The sequence below is a fragment of the Acomys minous genome, assembly GCF_964271855.1.
Source record: "Acomys minous genome assembly, chromosome: 10".
Lineage (NCBI taxonomy): Eukaryota > Metazoa > Chordata > Mammalia > Rodentia > Muridae > Acomys > Acomys minous.
The window spans coordinates 74128905-74148302 of record NC_140491.1 but is presented as its reverse complement, the minus strand read 5'-3'; the positions used below and the strand labels follow the sequence as shown (position 1 = coordinate 74148302).

At 41.6% G+C, this 19398-nt stretch overlaps 1 protein-coding gene across 1 annotated transcript; it reads right to left on the bottom strand.

The window, feature by feature from the left end:
* Positions 1-1924: 1924 nt before the first annotated feature.
* On the bottom strand, positions 1925-2869 carry LOC311606605 (olfactory receptor 1J4-like; the record flags this gene model as incomplete). The annotated part of the gene is made up of 1 exon (XM_084797934.1): positions 1925-2869. Exon 1 carries the CDS (start codon positions 2858-2860, stop codon positions 1925-1927), a length of 936 nt encoding a protein of 311 aa, XP_084654060.1. The 5' UTR covers positions 2861-2869.
* Between the last annotated feature and the right edge of the window lie 16529 nt (positions 2870-19398).

The following is a 19398-nucleotide window of genomic DNA, read 5'->3' as shown; positions in this document are numbered from 1 at the left end:
CTGGTGGCACTCAGAGAAAGAATAGGCAGGCTACCAAGATGAGACTTGATAAGCTGTGACCATATGGTGGGGGATGGGGTCTCCTGTCACAAACCTACAGGAGGGGAATAGGGTGAAAGAAGGAGGGAGGGAGGAATGGGAGGAGACAAGCAAGGGGACAACAATTTAGATGTAATAGGAATAAATTAATAAAAAAGATTATAGCCATTTTATTTTGGAACTTGTGAGAATAAGACAATTCTGATGGTTAATCATACACCTTAAATGTTTAAGACAACAAATCCTATGGTATGTAGTATGTTATACATATTATGTCTTCATTTAAAATTTTGACAGAAAGCAAAAATCATAATTTCCATATAAAGCAAACACACACACACACACACACACACACACACACACACACACGAAAATAACATACTATTAACAAGTTAGTAAGGGAGCTGAGTTTGGTGACACACAGCTTTAAGCCAAGCACTCAGGAGGCACAGTCAGGTGAGTCTCTGGGAGTCAGGGCCAACCTAGTCTACATTGTGAGTTCCAGGATAGCCAAGGCTACATACTGAGACTCTGTCTCAAACAAACAAATGATTAACCCCCACCAAAACAAATTAGTAGGGGAAATGAAATTACAGAAATACATAATCAAAATGCAGAAAACATTTGCAATAAGTGTCTCAAACAGAAATTAGGAATGTGGAAAATATAAATCCAAGTGTACCACAGTTTTATTGAATGTTGATAACTGAATTCCCTAGAAATATAATTTTCAAAGTACATAAATGAAGAAAAATTCAACTTTACATTGTTATAAAGTGTATACATCACACGTGTAAGGATGTTGAAAAGTAAAATTACTGAAAAAAGCATGTATTCAGTGATACATAAAAACTGGCTTTCTTACATCTGCGCCCAGGGTTTCTCCTCAAACTATAGCACCAGACAAGGACAATACATGCAGTAAACATCGAACCCCTACCCAAATCTAGCCAATGGACAGGACATTCTCCACAGATGAGTGAAGAGAGGGGACTGCCTTTCACATGAACTCTGGAACCTCATATTTGACCATGTCCACTTGATGGGGAGGCCCAGTGGCACTCAGAGGAAGGATAGCAGGCTACCAAGAAGAGACTTTATACCCTATGATCATATAAGGAGGAGGAGGCCCCCTCAGTCACAGTCATAGGGGAGGGGAATAGGGTGAAAGTGGGAGGGAAGGAGGGAGGGAGGGAGGGAGGGAGGGAGAAATGAGAGGATACAGGTGATGGGATAACAATTGAGATGTAATATGAATGAATTAACAAATAATATATATATAACAAAAAACTGGCTTTCTTATGCTGCCATGAGAAGTAGTGGTGACAAGGCAGAGGCTGTCTATAAAGATTAAGTCAACTCTCATCCAACTATGAATGTTATGATGTGTGCTGACTGAATGACACATGTTTGCAGAAGTGGCCAATATCCATAGTGTAGTCATCCTTATGATGTCTGACTTCAAGCTAGTAGTGTGATGCCATAACTGTCCAGTTGGGAAGAAATTTATTCAAACAGCATAAACTCAGCACAAGCATGCTTCAGCCCACCATGATACATGAGTCAGTCTACTAGGCATAGATCATAACACTAGCTATATAGGATGGTGAGCAAGCAAAGACTAAGATAAAACTCAAGCAACTCAAGAACTAAACTTGATCCTGTTGACATATTAAGAACACTGTGCAGGACTTGGGGTGCAGCCTACAATTAGTGAGTTCCTCAGGTCAACACCCAGAACTGCATCAAATAACCAAACAAAAACTGGAAAACCCGGCATATAACAATGCAATACATTTTATACTAAGCACACAGAATTATCAACCATATAATAACTTTAGGAAATACATGGTGAAGTGTTCATAATAAGTAGAGTGAATGTCTTTCACTTAAAGAAGTGGATCCTAGTGACAACTATATCTAGAGCTTGTTTTATATCTCTGTTCCTCAGGCTGTAGATGAAAGGGTTCAGCAAAGGTGTGACCACTGCATAAATAACAGAAGCAACTATGTCTTTATCACTGGAATTCTGGAATAAAGAGAAAAAGTAAACGCCCGCAATTGTCCCATAGTACAAAGCCACCACAAAGAGATGGGAGCCACAGGTAGAAAAGGTTTTAAAGAATCTCTTTGTGGAGGGGGCCCTCAAAGCAGTGCTTCCTATGTGAATATAAGAGCCCAGGATGCTACTCAGAGGCAAGATGAAAAGCAGCACTCCCTCGGTGAAGGTGAGTAGCTTATTGGGGGAGATGTCTGAGCAACTCAGCTTCAGGAGGGCAGTGAAGTCACAGAAGAAGTTGGGGATGATGGTATTATTGGCACAGAAGGACAGCTGGGTCAAAAGGAGCGTGTGCAGCAGAGCATGGACACAACAGAGGAACCAGGACCCAGCAACTAAGCAGACACAGAGTTCCTCCCTCATGATGGTGATGTAGCGCAGTGGATGACAAACAGCCACATACCTGTCGTAGGCCATCACCGCAAGAAGGAAATTGTCCAGGCAGCCAAACACAATGAAAAAATACATCTGAGAGATACACCCCTTGTAGGAGATGGAATGTTGCTGAGTCTGAATGTTCATCAGCATCTTAGGAACTGTAATGGATGAAAGGGAGATGTCAGAGAAGGCCAAGTGGCTGAGGAAGAAGTACATGGGGGTGTGGAGGCGATGGTCCAGCCTGATGAGCAGGATGATGAGCAGGTTCCCCAGCACTGTGGTCAGGTACATGGCCAGGAACAGGGTGAAGAAGATGCCCCAGTGCTCTGGTCTGATGGGGAGCCCCAGGAGGAGGAACTCAGACACACTGCTCTGGTTCTCCATCCTCGTGCTGCTCTTCAGAAGCAGAAAAAGATGGAACACACATAAGCATGGCCAGCACATTATTGCAGTGATCTTTTCTGTATGATTCTTCTTTTTGGGTTTAAATGCAAGGAATCTGCATAAAATACTGAAGAATTTTTCACTATTTATTTTCTGCTTACCTTCTACTTAAAGGCAACTCCTTTTGGCAGTACCTACTTGGTACTGAATGCCACTTCCTTACTACACTACAATAATAAAAGTTCTGGCATTCACATGCTACACAGCACATTGCATGTGCATGTTGTCTCATTTAAATTTATATTTTGGAGGAATTTTTTTTTGCTTCTTTTGAAACAGAAATGTATTCCTTTTTTCTAAAAGTTTATGAGCAATTACTCATTGTAACAATGAATTTCATGAAGATATTTTCATTTAAGTATGTCTTGTGTCATGTTCACCTTCATACTCCTCCACACCCACGAATTACTCACTCCTCTACCCTCCTTAACTTCCCTGATGCTTCTGTCATTTTCTTTAACTTATTGGTGCATGAATAAATAAGCATTTCCAATTCTAACTCCAATAATATGCCACACCTTCACATTAAAGAATGTCTTTCCAAAGAAACTAAGGTCACCAGCACTTTGCTTAATGGATGTTTACTGAGAAAGAATATTGACCCCCATCTGACACACATGTGTAACATGAACAGTAGCAGTGATAAAAAGAGCCAGGTCCCTGTGTAGGAGACTGTGTCTTCATATTAAGCCATATCAAGTCTCAGTACTTTACTCTGGAATGAGAAATGGACAGTAAGAAAGAGGCATCCATTGTTTACATGGGTTGTGTTTGTTTATTTGTTTGTTTTTCCAAGCTACTAAAAAATTATTTATTTACTTTCTTTTCTACAACACAACATAGCTCCTCTTGGGAAAACACAACAAAAAATATTGTAAAACTTCAAACCTGCAGTTTTAATATAGCCAAATATAGAGAATTAAGTGGGGATTATCAATAATTTTAAAATAACGTAAAACATCTTAAGTTGAAGCAGAAATATTAAAGTCTTAACTGTTCTGAGTCCTTCCAATTTACCTGTCACCAAAAGTGGTTGAGAATGATTTCCAAGACAGTATTAATTTAGCATCGAATACTAATCTCAATGTTTTGCACACATTTTCCAATTCTATCTTCACCATAGTCTAATTATGAACACTTATTATCTTACTCATTTTAACAGTGAGGAAACAAAGCCAGAGTGTCTAAGTCTGCAAGCAAAGGTACCAGGTAAAATCATGATGTATGCTTAGGTCCCTGCTCTTAGTAGAATCATAATCATCACTCACCCAAATATCCAAGGATGTCATACAGTGTCCACTACTCTTTTCAAAAGTCCTACAAAAGGGTGCCAATCATATTTTATACATAGTGCAATTTACAAAAGATTTCCACTTTTTAACTTCTTTCAAAGCAGTAAGTATACATTTGGGGCCAGTGAGGCTGTTGTGGTAGTTCTCTGCCTGAGGTTGGGGCCCTTTTGGCAAACCTCTATCTCCAAAAAAAAAATTATGTTATGATTCATAACAGTAACAAATTATAGTTATGAAGTAGTAACAAAAGTAATTTTATGACTGGGTGTCACCACAACACAAGGAACTGTGTGAGTTGCAGCATAAGGAAGATGGAGAACCTCTTTATTCAGTGGGTAAAGGCTCTTTTCACCAAACCTGATGGGCTGAGTTTGACCCCTGGAACCTATGTGGTGAAAGGAGAGAACCAACTCCAAGTCTCCCCCTGACCTGCATCCTGTTCTGTGGCATTCATGCATTCACACACACATACACAGAGAGATGAGGTCGGGGGAAATAAACACAAATAAACAAATTCGTTGAACTTATCCTTGAACCGAGATATTGTAAAAGGATACATGACTTGGACAGGGCATTGTAGCGAGTAATCCTGCAGAAACTTGCACCTTACCAAGACACAGGTTATTACTGGACGTAGTCCCCAAGGAAGATGGTGACCTGACACCAATGCAGAGGCCTGGTTCCTCACTGATAGAGTCTGTATCACCTTAGAAAGCCAGAGGAAGCCACTCATGAACCCTGACTGCTACTATAGGCAAGATCTTGCAGGAGGCACTCAGCCTGTGACCTTGAGGTGTGAGGGCAAGTCAGAATAGGCCAATTTCCTCTGGTTTCTATTGTTCTTTCCCCAGATAGTAGTGAACTAATGAGCCTCCAACACCCAGAGGTTTAATCTTGGGAAAAACAATAATAATTTCTTTTTACTGACTACAGTAAATCAAACACGGCACTGAGTACTTTATATACACTGGATCACTTAGTCCACAAAATACTTCTATAAAGTTGAGATGGTCACTGTCCTTGAATAATGAGGAATCTGTTTCTAAACTGAACTCTTATCATGAATTCATGATGGTAATGAAATATATATGAGCCTTCTGCCCAATGCAGAATAACAACTGGCCACCAAGGGATATTTGACTTTCCAGGGACTAACTGAAGCCCCTAGACCACACCAATGAAACAGACATGCACAGTGAGTGCACTCACCCATGCAGACACTTGCATTGCTGATTTGTGATTTCTCACCAGCTACAGTTGTCTTGGAGAGAGGATGTCACCCACAGAGACATAAGAACAAAATGTAAAACTAGTCACACAGACTCACTTTAAAACCAACACAACACATTCAACAATACAAAAAAATCACATATCAGAGGAATGCGCTCATACTGTGCTTATAGACACACACACACACACACACACACACACACACAAACACACACACACACACACACGGTAACCAAAATACAAAGTCAAATACATCATGGAAAGCCATACAAAAATATATCAATTACATAGATATACCTCAAATCTTAGGAAGACAAAAACTACACAGTGCACACATGTGCACAGCCCACTCAGAATAATGGTTCTGGTTGCCACTGACATACATGAAGGTGTTTAGTCAGCGAATCTCTGGTCCCCTTTCACTCACAGGCATAGAACATAAACATTACCTCGAAATGATCCAAATGGCAACACAGACACATTCACATATGCGCACGCACACACACACACACACACACACACACACACACACACACACACACACCCCACTCTCAAGGACATGCAATCATATACCAACTATGACTCAGACAAAATACAAGCTCAAGCATGCCCACATATTTAAAAACAAGATAATACAGAACATGATTTCAGGCTGCTGACTACATATAATCTCTTCAGACCTTTCAGTCTCCTCTATTTGACTGTGTCTGCACATAGATGAAAATGAAGGAAGAAACAGAATGAGAGCATGGAAAATATTTTAGACCTAACGGACTAATTTGGAGACTCCCAAACAGAAATAAATGAACTACTCTCATGGGCCTAATTCAGATCTGTGTGTTCTGGATCTAGAGAGGGGTAAGCTAGTCAGTTACATAACAGAGAGGGGAGGGAGGGAGGGAGGAGGAGGAGAGGCAGAGAAAGACATACATATGCAAAGACACAGAGACACATCTTGCCCACCAAGAGCTCGCTCCCAGCTCCCTCTGACCTCTGCCAGCCCTTGGTTTGCTCAGGCTCCTGATAACCCACTGCTCTGAGCCCTTGGGTTTCATTATGGCCACCAAGAACAAACAGATCACTGGACACCTTATGTTATCCCAAGACCTTCTGACCTTTCTCCGTCTATCCTCCAGCTCCAGAATATAAGCAGGATACCAAAAGCCCCAAGGAGAGTCCCAGAGCTCCTGGTTAGGAAAAGAATGAAGCAGAATAATGAGCTTCAATTCCTGCCAGTCCCTAGGGATGAGCCTGCATGGGGGCCAGGGCAGAAAAGGTCAGGGAAGCAGAGCAGGCACTGAGCTGCTCAGAGTCACCTAAACATGTGTCTTCAGCATCAAGGATATTATATTAATCATAGGTCCACCACTACCACAAAATACCTGAGACAGTAAACTTGTGGAGTCCAAGACTAATTTATCCCAGTTTTAGAGGTTCCGGCCCATGATCAGTTGTCTTCATTGTTTCCTGCCTGTGCTGAAGAAATGTGTCATGTTGGGAGTGCATAGGAGAAAGGCCTGCTTGTGTCATTAGCATGAAACAGCAGGAAGTCCAACAGACACTCTTGCCACAGACCCCACTTCTTAAAGTTCTTCTCACCTTACAGCACTGCCACCCTGGGACCAAGCCTTCAACATGGACCTTTGAATGAGACCCAGCCAAGAGACTTTGCTGGATCTCAATCAAATATACAATCATGTCATGCAGAAATGGGGATAGTTTTCCCTTTCCTATTTTTAGCCCTTTAATCTCATTCTCTTGTATTTTCCTTGGTGTGGAAATATTCCTCTTTTGTAGCTACAGACAAATACAAGTTGATGAACTCTGTAAGCCAAAAAAAGTTAAGGGTCAGGAGTCTGAGGATTGTTGATTGAGCTCTCCCATGAAGATCCAATCTGCTCACAATGAGCACGTGGCTGTGAGGACATACTGATGGAGCAGAAGCTGCCCGAGAGTCATCAGATTGGCAAATGATTGACTTTTATGTGGGTTTCACAGGTACTAAGATTAGAACAGCTCAGAATCTACCCAGCATAGTACATACAGCTTAATAATAAATCGGTCTTTCTATGTCAATCATTGGGAAACTAGCTGGTTAATGAAAACCACAGCTGTGATAATTTCATGTATTAATTAATATAGAAAGAATAATTATTCCTTCTACATTCCCTTTCTTCCAAAGGCTCAAAGATCATAGAGGAAGAAGTAATGCAAAGATCGTAAGAACCAAAGGTAGTGGAAGGCCACAGGGAAAATGTTTTTCAGGCACAACATGGAAGGGTCATGTATGAAATCAGAAGCTAAGACAGCATTTACCAGACATGTGTAAGATCAATACAGACAAAATCCTAGCACAGATGGGAGAAGTGGGCATGAATTCTCACCCCTAGCTGAGGACCTATTGGCAGTTGATGGCTTTCAGGAGTTGGGGAATCAGCTTTAGTCAAGAATTTGGTCCATCATAGAAGCTGTTTATGATCCAGTAGGTGGCCCCTATACCCATGCACATGCTGGCATCACTGAGTGGATTCCATGGGAAGAGAGAGAAAAGGGAGGGAGGGAGGGATTAAAGAATTTGGCTGGGAATGTTGGTGGTTTCTTAGATAGGGTTTCTATTAGTTAGAGTGTTGCTGTGATGAAACACCATGACCAAAGAAACTTGGGGAGGAAAGTGTTTATTTGGTTCACACTTCCACAGCACTGTTTCTCACTGAAGGAAGCTTAGAAAGGAACTCAATCAGGGCTGGAATCTGGAGACAGGAGCTGATGCAGAGGCCATGGAGGAGGGCTCCTCATGTTCCCATGCCTTGCTCAGCCTACTTTCTTATAGAACCCAGGACCACCAGGCCAGGGATGACTCACCTACAATGGGCTGGGCTCTCTCTTGTCAATCACTAATTAAGAAAATGCCTTACAGCTGGAGGTTACGGAGGGGTTTTTTTTTTTTTTCATTTGAGATTCTCACTTTTCAGATGACTCTAGCTGTGTCAAGTTGATATAAAACTAGCCAAGACTTGTATAAAAAAGGAATTGGTGAAGAGAAGGTAGAGGGTGGACTTTACCAAAACACTTGTATGGGTGCATAGAACTTTCCAAGCTACAAAAAAACTATTTTATCATAAAATAAGCATTTTAATGCAAAATTGAGCTATCAGAGATTCTCTAGTCTAGTATTTTCAATAATTCTAGGTGCAGATGGAGTTTTGGCTCATGCTACTTCAGACAAAGTGATACAAAATCCAATTTTATTTATTGGGAGTACACTTTCAGATAATTGTAGTTTACAAAATTTGGTTAGCCAGAGTTCTTCCTAGGATAGTGCAAACTTAAGGTCTTCCATGGCTATACAAATTACGATAGTGTACCTCACTAACAATGCAATGTAAGCTTCCCAGTCGTACATCAGACACTGAAAGAGGTCTACAAAATGTAAAACTCAAAAGCGCCAAGGCCTTTTGTATTCTTGGTATAATCCTCCCAATGGTCAGAGAGGAGCCCAAAGGCTCAGAAGAGCTCATCAGGACAAAGCTAGTCTCACAAATGGTAGCTGAAGAATTGGTTTAAGTGGAGATCAAATGGCTCAACGGAGCCTCCACGATAACGGAAAGGAACTTCTGGAAGTGCCCTGATCAGGACAAACAAAAACACAAAAACAACCTACCCAGTGTCAGACCTCAGGACCTGTGCACTTCAAACCCTCCCATCTCATCAGAGAGCCGCTGGGGGGGAGGGGGGGTGATGTGAGAAGATGGGGAGTCACTGGGATACAGTGATCCCAGCAGCTGTGGGGACCATCAATCTTTCCTTGATATTCTGGGCTAAGTTGCTACTAGTGGTGGGCACCTAAAAGATGTCTTTTCTTCTGGCTTGGATTGAAAAAAAATGTTCCTGGGGTTTTAAGGTTAAAGCCTGAACCTGGAAGTTCTGACAGGCTAGGCTCTGCCCTAAATTAACCAATTTAAGAATTTATTGTGAATGTATAGAGGGATTTAGTCTGTGCTAATATGTTGAAAATGAACAAATAATGAAGTTAATTCCCTTTGTCTCATCTGCCAACTCCCTCAGCCGTTCCCTGGTAACCTGCGAGCCGTGCCAGCCAGGCACCCAGGTAGGCAATATTCACTCTCTTCCTCCTCTTCTCCGAATCCAGTCCCCCAGTCTCATGGCAGTATTCATTTTCTCCCTCTAAATCGAATCATCCAGTCTCATCCCCAGCTCTGTGACAGGACACTTGCTGCAGCCGCCCCTTCCTCTCTGCCCCATTTCCAAAGGACCACACAGATCCTGGTGGATCTGCTTTCCTTTTTCCAGTGGGATCACATGAACACACACACACTCACCCACACACATGCACACTCACACACATGCACACACACACGTACACACACACACACACACACACATACACACACACAATTTCTAGCTCATCCCCATTCCTTAATGTCAGCTCCCAATATCTGAAATCACATTTTACCCAGACCTCCTAGTGGCCACACCTGCTAGGATCTCAGAAGCATTCTCAACAAGGCAATCCACAGCCACCACATTCTCCTAAGAACCAGAGAGGCCAATAGAAACAAAGGGGAAGAAAACCCACCAAACAAAGCAAGACCAGATATCAGCACCTAGAATTACAATCATCCCAAACTCAGATGCCTAGACACCCGCAGGAAAACACAAGCAATACCAGGACAACGTGTCTCCACTAGAAGCCAGCAGCCCAACTACAGCAGGCCCTGGAAACGCAATGTAGCTGAAGCACAACACAAGGTTTTCAAAATAGCATTTACAAATTGTTACAGCTCCTTAATCAGAATATGAACAAATCCATTAATGAACTCTATGAAAACGCAAACAGTAGAATGAAATGAAGAAAATCATTTAAGACATCAAAAATGGAAAGAAAATACATAAAGAAAACCTAAAGTATGGGAAAACTGAAAATGAAAATTTTAGGAACTAAACAGGAGCCTTAGAGGCAAGCCACACCAACAAAACGCAAGAGATTGAAGATAAAAATCTCAGGCATTGAAGACAAGAGAGAAGAAATGAGTACTTCAGTCGATGAAAATGTTAAATCCAAAGAAATCTGGGCATAAAACATCCAGAAAGCCTGTGACACTATGAAAAGGCCAAACCTATGAATCATAGGAATAGAGAAAGAAGAAGAAATTCAAGTCAAAGGCAGAGAAAATATTTTCGACAAAATCCTAGAAAATAAATCCTTAACCTTAAAAAAGAGTTTCCAAGCCAGGGTAGTGGTACGCACCTTTAATCCCAGCACTTACATGGCAGAGAGACAGGCAGTTCTCTGTGAGTTCAAGGCTAATCTGGTCTACATAGTGAGTTTCAGGACAGCCTGAGCTATACAGTGTCTCAAAAAAAAAATTAAATAAATAAAAATAAAGAATGAGATGCCTATCATGGTCAAAAAGCGTTAGACTACCTAACAGAATGGACCAGAAAGACATTCCCCATGGCACATAATAATTAAAATACTAAAGATACAGAACAAAGAAAAATACTAAAAGCTGCAAGGGAAAAAGATCAATTAACATATAAAGGCAGACATATTAGAATAATACTTGACTTTTCAGTGGAGATTCTAAAAGCCCAGAGGAACCTAGACAGAATTTCTACAAACTCTAAGACACTACAGATGCCAGCCCAGACTGATCCAGAAAAACTCTGAATCACAGTAGGAGAGAGAAAGACATTCAACGACAAAAACAAATTCAAGCAGTATTTGTCTACAAATCCAGCCCTCTAGATGGCACTAAGAGGAAAACTTCAACCTGAGGTGGCTAACCATACCCAAGAAAACACAAAGGAATAAAGAATCCCAGATGATCATATCAAGAGAATGGGATTTTTAAAAACCCACACCACAACAAGAAAATAACAAAACTCAACAAACATTTTTCATTGCCAAAGCTCAGAAACAGTAGTCTCCCAACCAAAGACACAGCCTAATAGAATGGACTGGAAAACAAGATCCATCCTCCTGCTACATCCAAGAAACACACATTAGCATCAGTGATAGGTATCACCTCAGAACAAAAAGATGGGAAAGATACTCCAAGCAAATGGAACTAAGAAGCAAGCTGGTGTAGTTTAATATCTGACAGAACAGATTTCAAATGACAACTGATCAGAAGAGATAGGGAAGGTCACACTATACTCATCAATAGAAAATCCCCCCAAGAGACCATTGCAGTTCTTAACATCTATGCATCAAACACAAGGACACCCAGGTCTGTAAAAGAAACACTACTTCAGCTTAAATCACATATTGAGTCTCACACTTCAGAACCCCTGATTCTCCCCCAATAAACAGATCATCTGGACAAAAAAAAATTAACAGAGAAATGCTGTAGCTATCTGAAGTTGTAAAATGAGTGGACCTAACATATTTACAGAACAATTCACTCAAACACACCCACATACACACAAAATACACCTTATTCTCAGCATCTCACGGAATTTTCTCCAGAATTGACCACATACTCAGACACAAAGCAATGCAAGATACAAGAGAGTTGAAATGACTCCCTACAAACCTAGCTGACCACCAAGAATTAGTGCTGAATATCAACAGCAGAAACCACAGAAAGCTTACAAACTCATGGAAACTGAACAACTCTCTACTGGATGAAAAAAAATGAGTCAGAAAAGAAATTAAGAACTTAAAGCCTTTCTAAAAGTGAATGAAAATGAATACAGAGTATACCCAAGCTTATGGGAAACAACGATGGGGGTTCTAAGAGGCAAGTTATTAGCACTAAGTATGTACATAAAAACACTGACAAGTGGAACCAGCCAACCTCTGGATCAGGCAAGGCCTCAAGGGACTGAGACACCAACCCAGCCACAAAACCTCCGGTCTACAGTTTGTCCTTGCCTGCAGGATGTACTGGGAACAGAGCCTAGCATAATAGTCATCAGAGAGATCAGAGAGACTTCATCCAGCAACAGATGGAAGCCGATTCAGAGTCCCACAGCCATATGTTGGGTGGAGCTCAGGAAGTCCTGTGGAGAAGGGGGAGAAAGGACTGGAGGAGCCAGAGGGGTCAAGGACACCACAAAAACAAGGCCCACAGAATCAACTGACTGGAACTCAAGTGGGCTCACAGAGATCAGGGAGCCTGTGTGGGTCTGACCCAGGCCCTCCACCTATATGTTATGGTTGTGTAGCTCAGTCTTCTTGTGGAATTTCTAACAGTGAGGTTGGGAGCTGTCTCTGACACTTTTGTCTGCCTTTGGGACCCTTTTGCTCTTACTGGGTTGCCTCATCCAGCCTTGATGTGATAATATGTGCCTGGTCTCATTGTAGCTCGTTATGCTGCTAAAAAACAAAGACCACTGATGAGGCTTCATATTAATAACTTAATACAGCACATCTGAAAATTCTAGAACCAAAAGAAAGGGGGAAATCCAAAAGAAGTTGATGGCAAGAAATAATCAAACTTAGGGATGAAATTAATAAAATAGAAACAAAAAAGTAATAATGCAAAAAATAAAAAACCCAATGAATCAAAGATCTGATCCTCTGAGAAAACCAGTAAGATTTACAAACCCTTAGCCAAATTAACTAAGAGGCAAAGCAAAGATCCAAAGTAACAAAATTAGAAACAAAAAAAGAGGAATGTAATAACGAACAATAAGGAAAATCAGAGAACCATAAAAACATACTTTTAAAAACCTATGCTCCAACAAATTGGAAAATCTTAAATAAATGCATAATTTTATAGATATATACCACCTACCAAAGTTAAATGAAGATCAGATAATTAACTAACAGGCCTATAACCCCGGGTGAAATAGTAACAGTTATTAAAAGTCTCCCATCAAAAAAAAACAAAAGCCCAGGGCGATGGTTTTAGCACAGAATTCTACCAAACTTTCAAAGAATTAATGACAATACTCCTCAAATTACTCCACAAAACAGAAACAGAAGGAACATTGCCCAATTATTTTATGAGGCCACAGTTACTCTAATACCCAAACCACATAAAGAAAGAGACTTACAGACTAATTTCCTCGATGAACATAGATGCAAAAATTCTCTATAAAATATTTGCAAACTGAATCCAAGAGCATAATCACAAGATGATCCACCATGACCAAGTAGGCTTCAGCCTAGAGATGCAAGGATGGTTCAACGTACCTAAACGTATAAAGGTAATACACCAAATAAACAAACTGAAAGACAAAAACCACTGTTAAAGAAACAGCAATAAAATGGCTCCTGGTGACACCCTGCTATACTCATGCATCCATTCCTGGCTCAGGCAAGGCCTCAAGGGACTGAGACACCAACCCAGCCACAAAACCTCCGGTCAGCCATCATCAGAGAAGCTCCCTCCTGCAGCAGATGGGAACAAACAGAGAGACCCACGGCCAGACGATGAGCAGAGAGTGAGAGACCTTGAAGCCCTCAGCCCTAAGAGGGGTGCCTCCATCAAACCCTTCCCCTCAGGGCTAGGGAACTCTGCAGAAGAGGAGGCAGAAAGAGAAAGGAGACCAGAGACAATGATGGACACCAAGGAATCAGGCCCTCTACACACAGCACAGCTGGTGCACAGAAACTGCAGCAGCATCCACAGGGTCTGCACGGGGCCACTCCAGATGGGGGTCCTAGAGCTGTGGACACATGTCTCCATCCGTAATCCAGAAGCCAGCTCCAACTGATAACTTACAACTGAAAAATTGGTTTTCTCCAGGGGAGTCTCACTGGGGAAACAAACTGCTCTTAAGAGTAGGCCCCGTGTCCAACAGTAGACGTCCAAGACAACTCAAGGTCATCTTTGGAAGTTTGTTGTATCCTAATATTAAGTCAGAGCTTTGTGTTTTTTTAATCGCACAGGTCCATTGCGTATAGATTATGACTTCCAGTTTTGTGTTTTGATGGGATACGTGTGTGTATTAGCAACCATGTCTCTATGTATGTGTTTTTCATGCTTTTTCTTCAGGTCTTTCTCTCCTGTTTGTTTTCTCCTATTTCAGCTTCCTTGCTTTTGTTTTATTTTATTCATTAGACCTTGATTATTTTCTAATGAAAGACAGACAGGATGTGGATCCAAATGGACGAAAAAGTGGGAAGGAACTGGAAGGAGTTTGGGGAGGAGAAACTGTTTTCAGAATATACTGTATGAAAAATATATATTCTCAATAAAGAAATAATAAATTTAAAAGACAGATGCTCATGACTCACCAGGTCTATCTTCAGGGTATTCTGTGAGTAGTTAGGAGATGGGATAAATATGATCAAAATACACTGTATAAAATTTTCAAATAGTTAATTTTTAAAATGAGGAAAAAGGAGAAAGAAGTTGAGTAGCTAACTCTCACTTGACAAAACTAAGCCCTCTTCTACAAAGTAAACCCAGAGGGGGAAAAATTATATTTCTGTTCCTTGGGCTATCTATTGATGAAGGGCTTCGGCATGGGTGACACCACTGTGCACATAACTGAAGCAATCATGTCCTTGAATTTGGAATTATTTGAGAAAGGAAATAAATAAATAATTGCAGGAGTCCCATAGTGCAAAAATGCCAGGAGGAGTTGGGAGCCACAGGAGGACAGAACTTCACAGATGTTCTTAGTGGAGCGGACCCTCAGGACAGTAACCCCAGCGCAGACATCAGCCCAGAATGGTACCCAGTGGCAGGAGAGTCAACACTCCCCTTTTGGTGGAGATCACTAACTCATTGAAGTGAGTGTTTAAGCAGGACAACTTCAAGGCCTATTTGGAATGAGAGAAAAAGTAAGGGATGGGTGGGACAGGAGGGAGTGTGCAACAGGGCACGTATACAAGGAATGAACCAACACGCAGCCACCAGTAAGTCACATAGCTCCTCCCCCACTATAATGATGCAGTGCAGAAGGGGGAAGATGGCCACATACCTGTCATAGGCCATCACTCCAAGAAGGAGATTGTCAACAAATAGAAAAGGTTAAGAAAAATACATCTAAGAAACACCCTTCATAAGGAATGCTTAGGTGCTGAGTCTGCATGGTCCTGAGCATCTCCAGGTCAGTGACAGTTGAGAAAAAGATGTTCATGAAGGCCAAGTGGCTGAGGGAAAAAAGTACATAGGGGTGTGGAGGTGAGAGTCCATCCTGATGAGCAGGTTCCCCAGCACTGTGGTGAGATACATGGCCAGGAACAGTGCAGAGTACATGGCTTGGTCCTCTGGCCAGATGGGGAGCCCCAGGAACTTGGACACACTGCCTCATGCTGCTCTTGTCCCTGTTGAGAATGAAAGAGAAGGAAATATCAGAGACCCAGGCTTCTCCTCCAGTTGACACAACAGACGCATGCTTTCTCTCCGGGGGCTGACTGCATCAAAATTCAGACAAACTGCTTTACTGTCTGAATCTTAAGTTCTGAACGCAAATATGGTATTTCCAGTGCAAACAAGGCTTCCTTCAGAACACAGTACAAATATGTTCACTTATTCAAGATTAGTTCACACACTGCTTTCAGCACAGGGAACTTTACAAATAGCAACATTCTTTCTTGGAGACTACATCCTATTCGGCATCACACAGACTACCAAACAGGAGAAGAGAGACAGCTCCACCACTAGGAGGCGTGAAAGGGCCCCATCCTCAGCAGCTCACTTCTGCAGTGACCTTGTGCAGCATTAGCTGTGTACCTATGTTCTCTCTTCTATAAAGAGACAATGTTATCTAGCTATGAGAATGGGAAGGAAACTGTGTTAATACATGTAACAAACTTATCACAGACACCTACATATGGTCTCATTCACCCATGTCAGCTGCTGCAGTACAACACATTCATCAACAACAAAAATCTACTATCAGACTCCAGGAACTCAGAAAAATAGAACAGTGAAGTGGACATCAAACTGGACCCATGTACTAACATTTAAAAAATTTTTTTAAAATTTACTAACCTCCTAGACTTCTACACGCCTTGGGTATGCAGAGACCTGTAGTAACAATTTTACAATTCTCATTTCTTAAAAGAAAAAGCAGCACTGTTATAAGAATATGTTTTCATTTTAATTCCAGGTGTGGGGTTATGGGGCTGCTTCAAAGAAGCTGACTATGACTTGCCTCGTGCTCTAGCAGAGGTGTGATTTTGCCAACTGCAGATAGTTTCTGCAATTGTGTGATGTTTGGACTTCTGGGGATTTTTCAGAGGGATTTTGCTTGGGGAAAATAGGTGATGGTGGCGCACACCTTTAATCCCAGCACTCAGGAGGCAGAGGCAGGTGGATCTCTAGTTTTGAGGCCAGCCTGGTCTACAGAGAAAGTTCCAGGACAGCCAGAGCTGCGCAGAAAAACCCTGTCTTGAAAGACTAAAGGAGGAGGAGGAGAGGAGAGGAGAGGAGAGGAGAGGAAAGGAAAGGAAAGGAAAGGGAAAAAAGGAAAGGAAAGAAAGAAATAAGAAAGAAAGAAGGAAAGAGGAAAAGAACAAACAAACAAATAAAAGAAACCAACCTTTGCATGACATGGTGGCACACTCAGGTAGGCAGAGACAGGCAGATCGCTGGGAGTTCTATCCCAGCCTGGTTTGCAAAGTGAGTCCAGAACAGCCAAGGCTACACAGAGAAACCCTGTCTTGAAAAACAAACAACAACAACAAAAAAGGTTGGGGGAGGGGTTTGTTGGTTGCCGTTGGTCATGGTTTGTTAAGTAGTCATGTGCAAAGAAGAAACAGGAAAAAATTAGGTATCCTGACAGTGAAAATCAAACTTGCCCCAAAGAACTTAATGCCCCTGATCATCAGGAAATTGTCTAAACATTATGTCACCTGTTTCCAACCCCTGACTATACTCAGGGATCTCTTTTCTTTCCTCTCTATCCTTTTTTCTCTCTTATTTAGTGTTAGAGGGGTGAAAGGATGGAAGAAATGAGATATAGACGGGTGGATGAAAGAAAGAAAAACCCACATAGTAGCTAACATCAGCTACAGAGACCCAGGTCCTAGACCCTAGACCATGAGGATTGACTCCCTGGAGTAGTAACAACAGTAGAAATCTTCCCACCATCTCTCTGTGCCTCTCTCTCTCTCTCTCTCTCTCTCTCTCTCTCTCTCTCTCTCTCTCTCTCTCTCTGTGTGTGTGTGTGTGTGTGTGTGTGTGTGTGTGTGTGTGTGTGTGTCCCCTCCCTCTCTTTCCCTCCTCCCCTCCTTTCTCCTTTCTCCCCACTTTCCTCACTTCTTCTCTCCCTCTGTCCCAAGACAAAGGTTCATTCACAGAAACAGACTTCAAAACTTGCCCCAGGAAGCTTCTCACATCAGGAACTCAGAACCTTGTCATGCTGCAGGGTTTTGAAGGTCTAGTAGATTTATAACCACTCAATTATAACTAATTCCCCAAGATTCACCATCTCATTGATCATAAGCAGTACTGAATGAGCCTAGTGCACAAGCATTGATAACACTATATTCTTAAATTTGGGCATCAGAGAACTGAATCTCAGGTGATAAAGCAATTGGTCCATGTTACTGGAGTAAGACCCGATGGTGTCATGATTCCAGGATTCATTAATATGATCAGATCCACAGTAGGTAGGTAGATCCACAGTAGGCAGAAGGCTCATGATTTTGAAGCCAGCATCAGCTATGCATTTCAAAGAAATTAGGGACTGATACAAACAGAGAGAACAAGAGAGAGACCTTAGTCAAGTATGAAACTATTTCAAAACTTCAAGGTCACACTGTGCCACCTACTTAATTATCTGCCACACACATACCCAGGATGACCCTGTAGTTTATCATTTATTCCAATGTTTGAGAGTGGAAGGTGAAGCTGTGTAGTAAATATGCCAGGACAACAGTTCTATATCAAGTGTGTCCTGAGAGAGCCAAAAATGTGCAGTCACTAACTTACATCAGATGCCACATTTTTGAGCAGCAGGTATGCAGTTTAATTCAACAAGCAGCAAACATACCTGTGAGCTTATAAATCAGACATTAAGGTAGATTGCCTTCTGTGGGGTTTTTATTTCTTTTTTTGTTTTGCTTTGTTTTGTTTTCATCCTCTTAGTGTGAACGAGCATGTGAAGTCACATGCTGAAGGACACACAGTACTGGCTGGATCCTGATCTTGAGTGTTTCCTGGAATGCATCTTAGTATTTTATCTGATGAGAGTTAAGTCACAGATCGCATACAGAAGCCAGGGAAGTGATATCCAGGAAATAGCCACCATGCCAAGGCTATAGTACCTGGTAGGCACTCCTCTTTAAGAGCTGAGAGGACCAGAGATGGCAGATGGTCACCTCAGTGGAAAAGAGGGACACACAGTAGCTTAACCCTCCAAATGAGATCTGACAGCCACTGGGATTTACTAAATTAAACCTCGTGAAACTCAAGCATCTCTGGAAGAAAATACAAAGGTTAAAGGTCAAATAAATACTCAAATTTACTGGTAGGATAAGCAAAAAAAGAAAAAAGATGACCTTGATTTAAATCATCCATTGTATAAATGAGGCAACTGGACACACTCAGGAATAAAGAGGAGATGTAGCAAAGTGGAGTTTGGGAAAGAATCTTAAATGAGCCTGCCTCCTCTGTTCTTGCCAAAAGCAATGCCCCATGGACAGTTATGAAATGACTCATGAATTGAGAACCTGCCATGTTTTTCTTGTTCATAACACATGTTGGAATACATCCTAGGTTTCATCACACTTTACAGTTCAGGCTATTGAACTCCACAGAGTTCAACTCCAATGTCATATGGCTATGAAGAGTCAAAACTAGAGATTTGAGCCAAGATGTGTCTGAGAGCAGAAGCCACTAACAGAATCTGCCTAAAAATTGGCAACTTAGATGCACTCTGCCAAGTCAGGGTAATCAAGTCCTCAATAGTTCCTGCCCTGCAAACAAGTCTAGCAGAAATATTAGGCCAGAAAGCTGAAGATGAGGCTCCAATGTTATAAAGTGTATTGGGTGAGTGGTCAGGCAGTAAACTGTCTTAAGT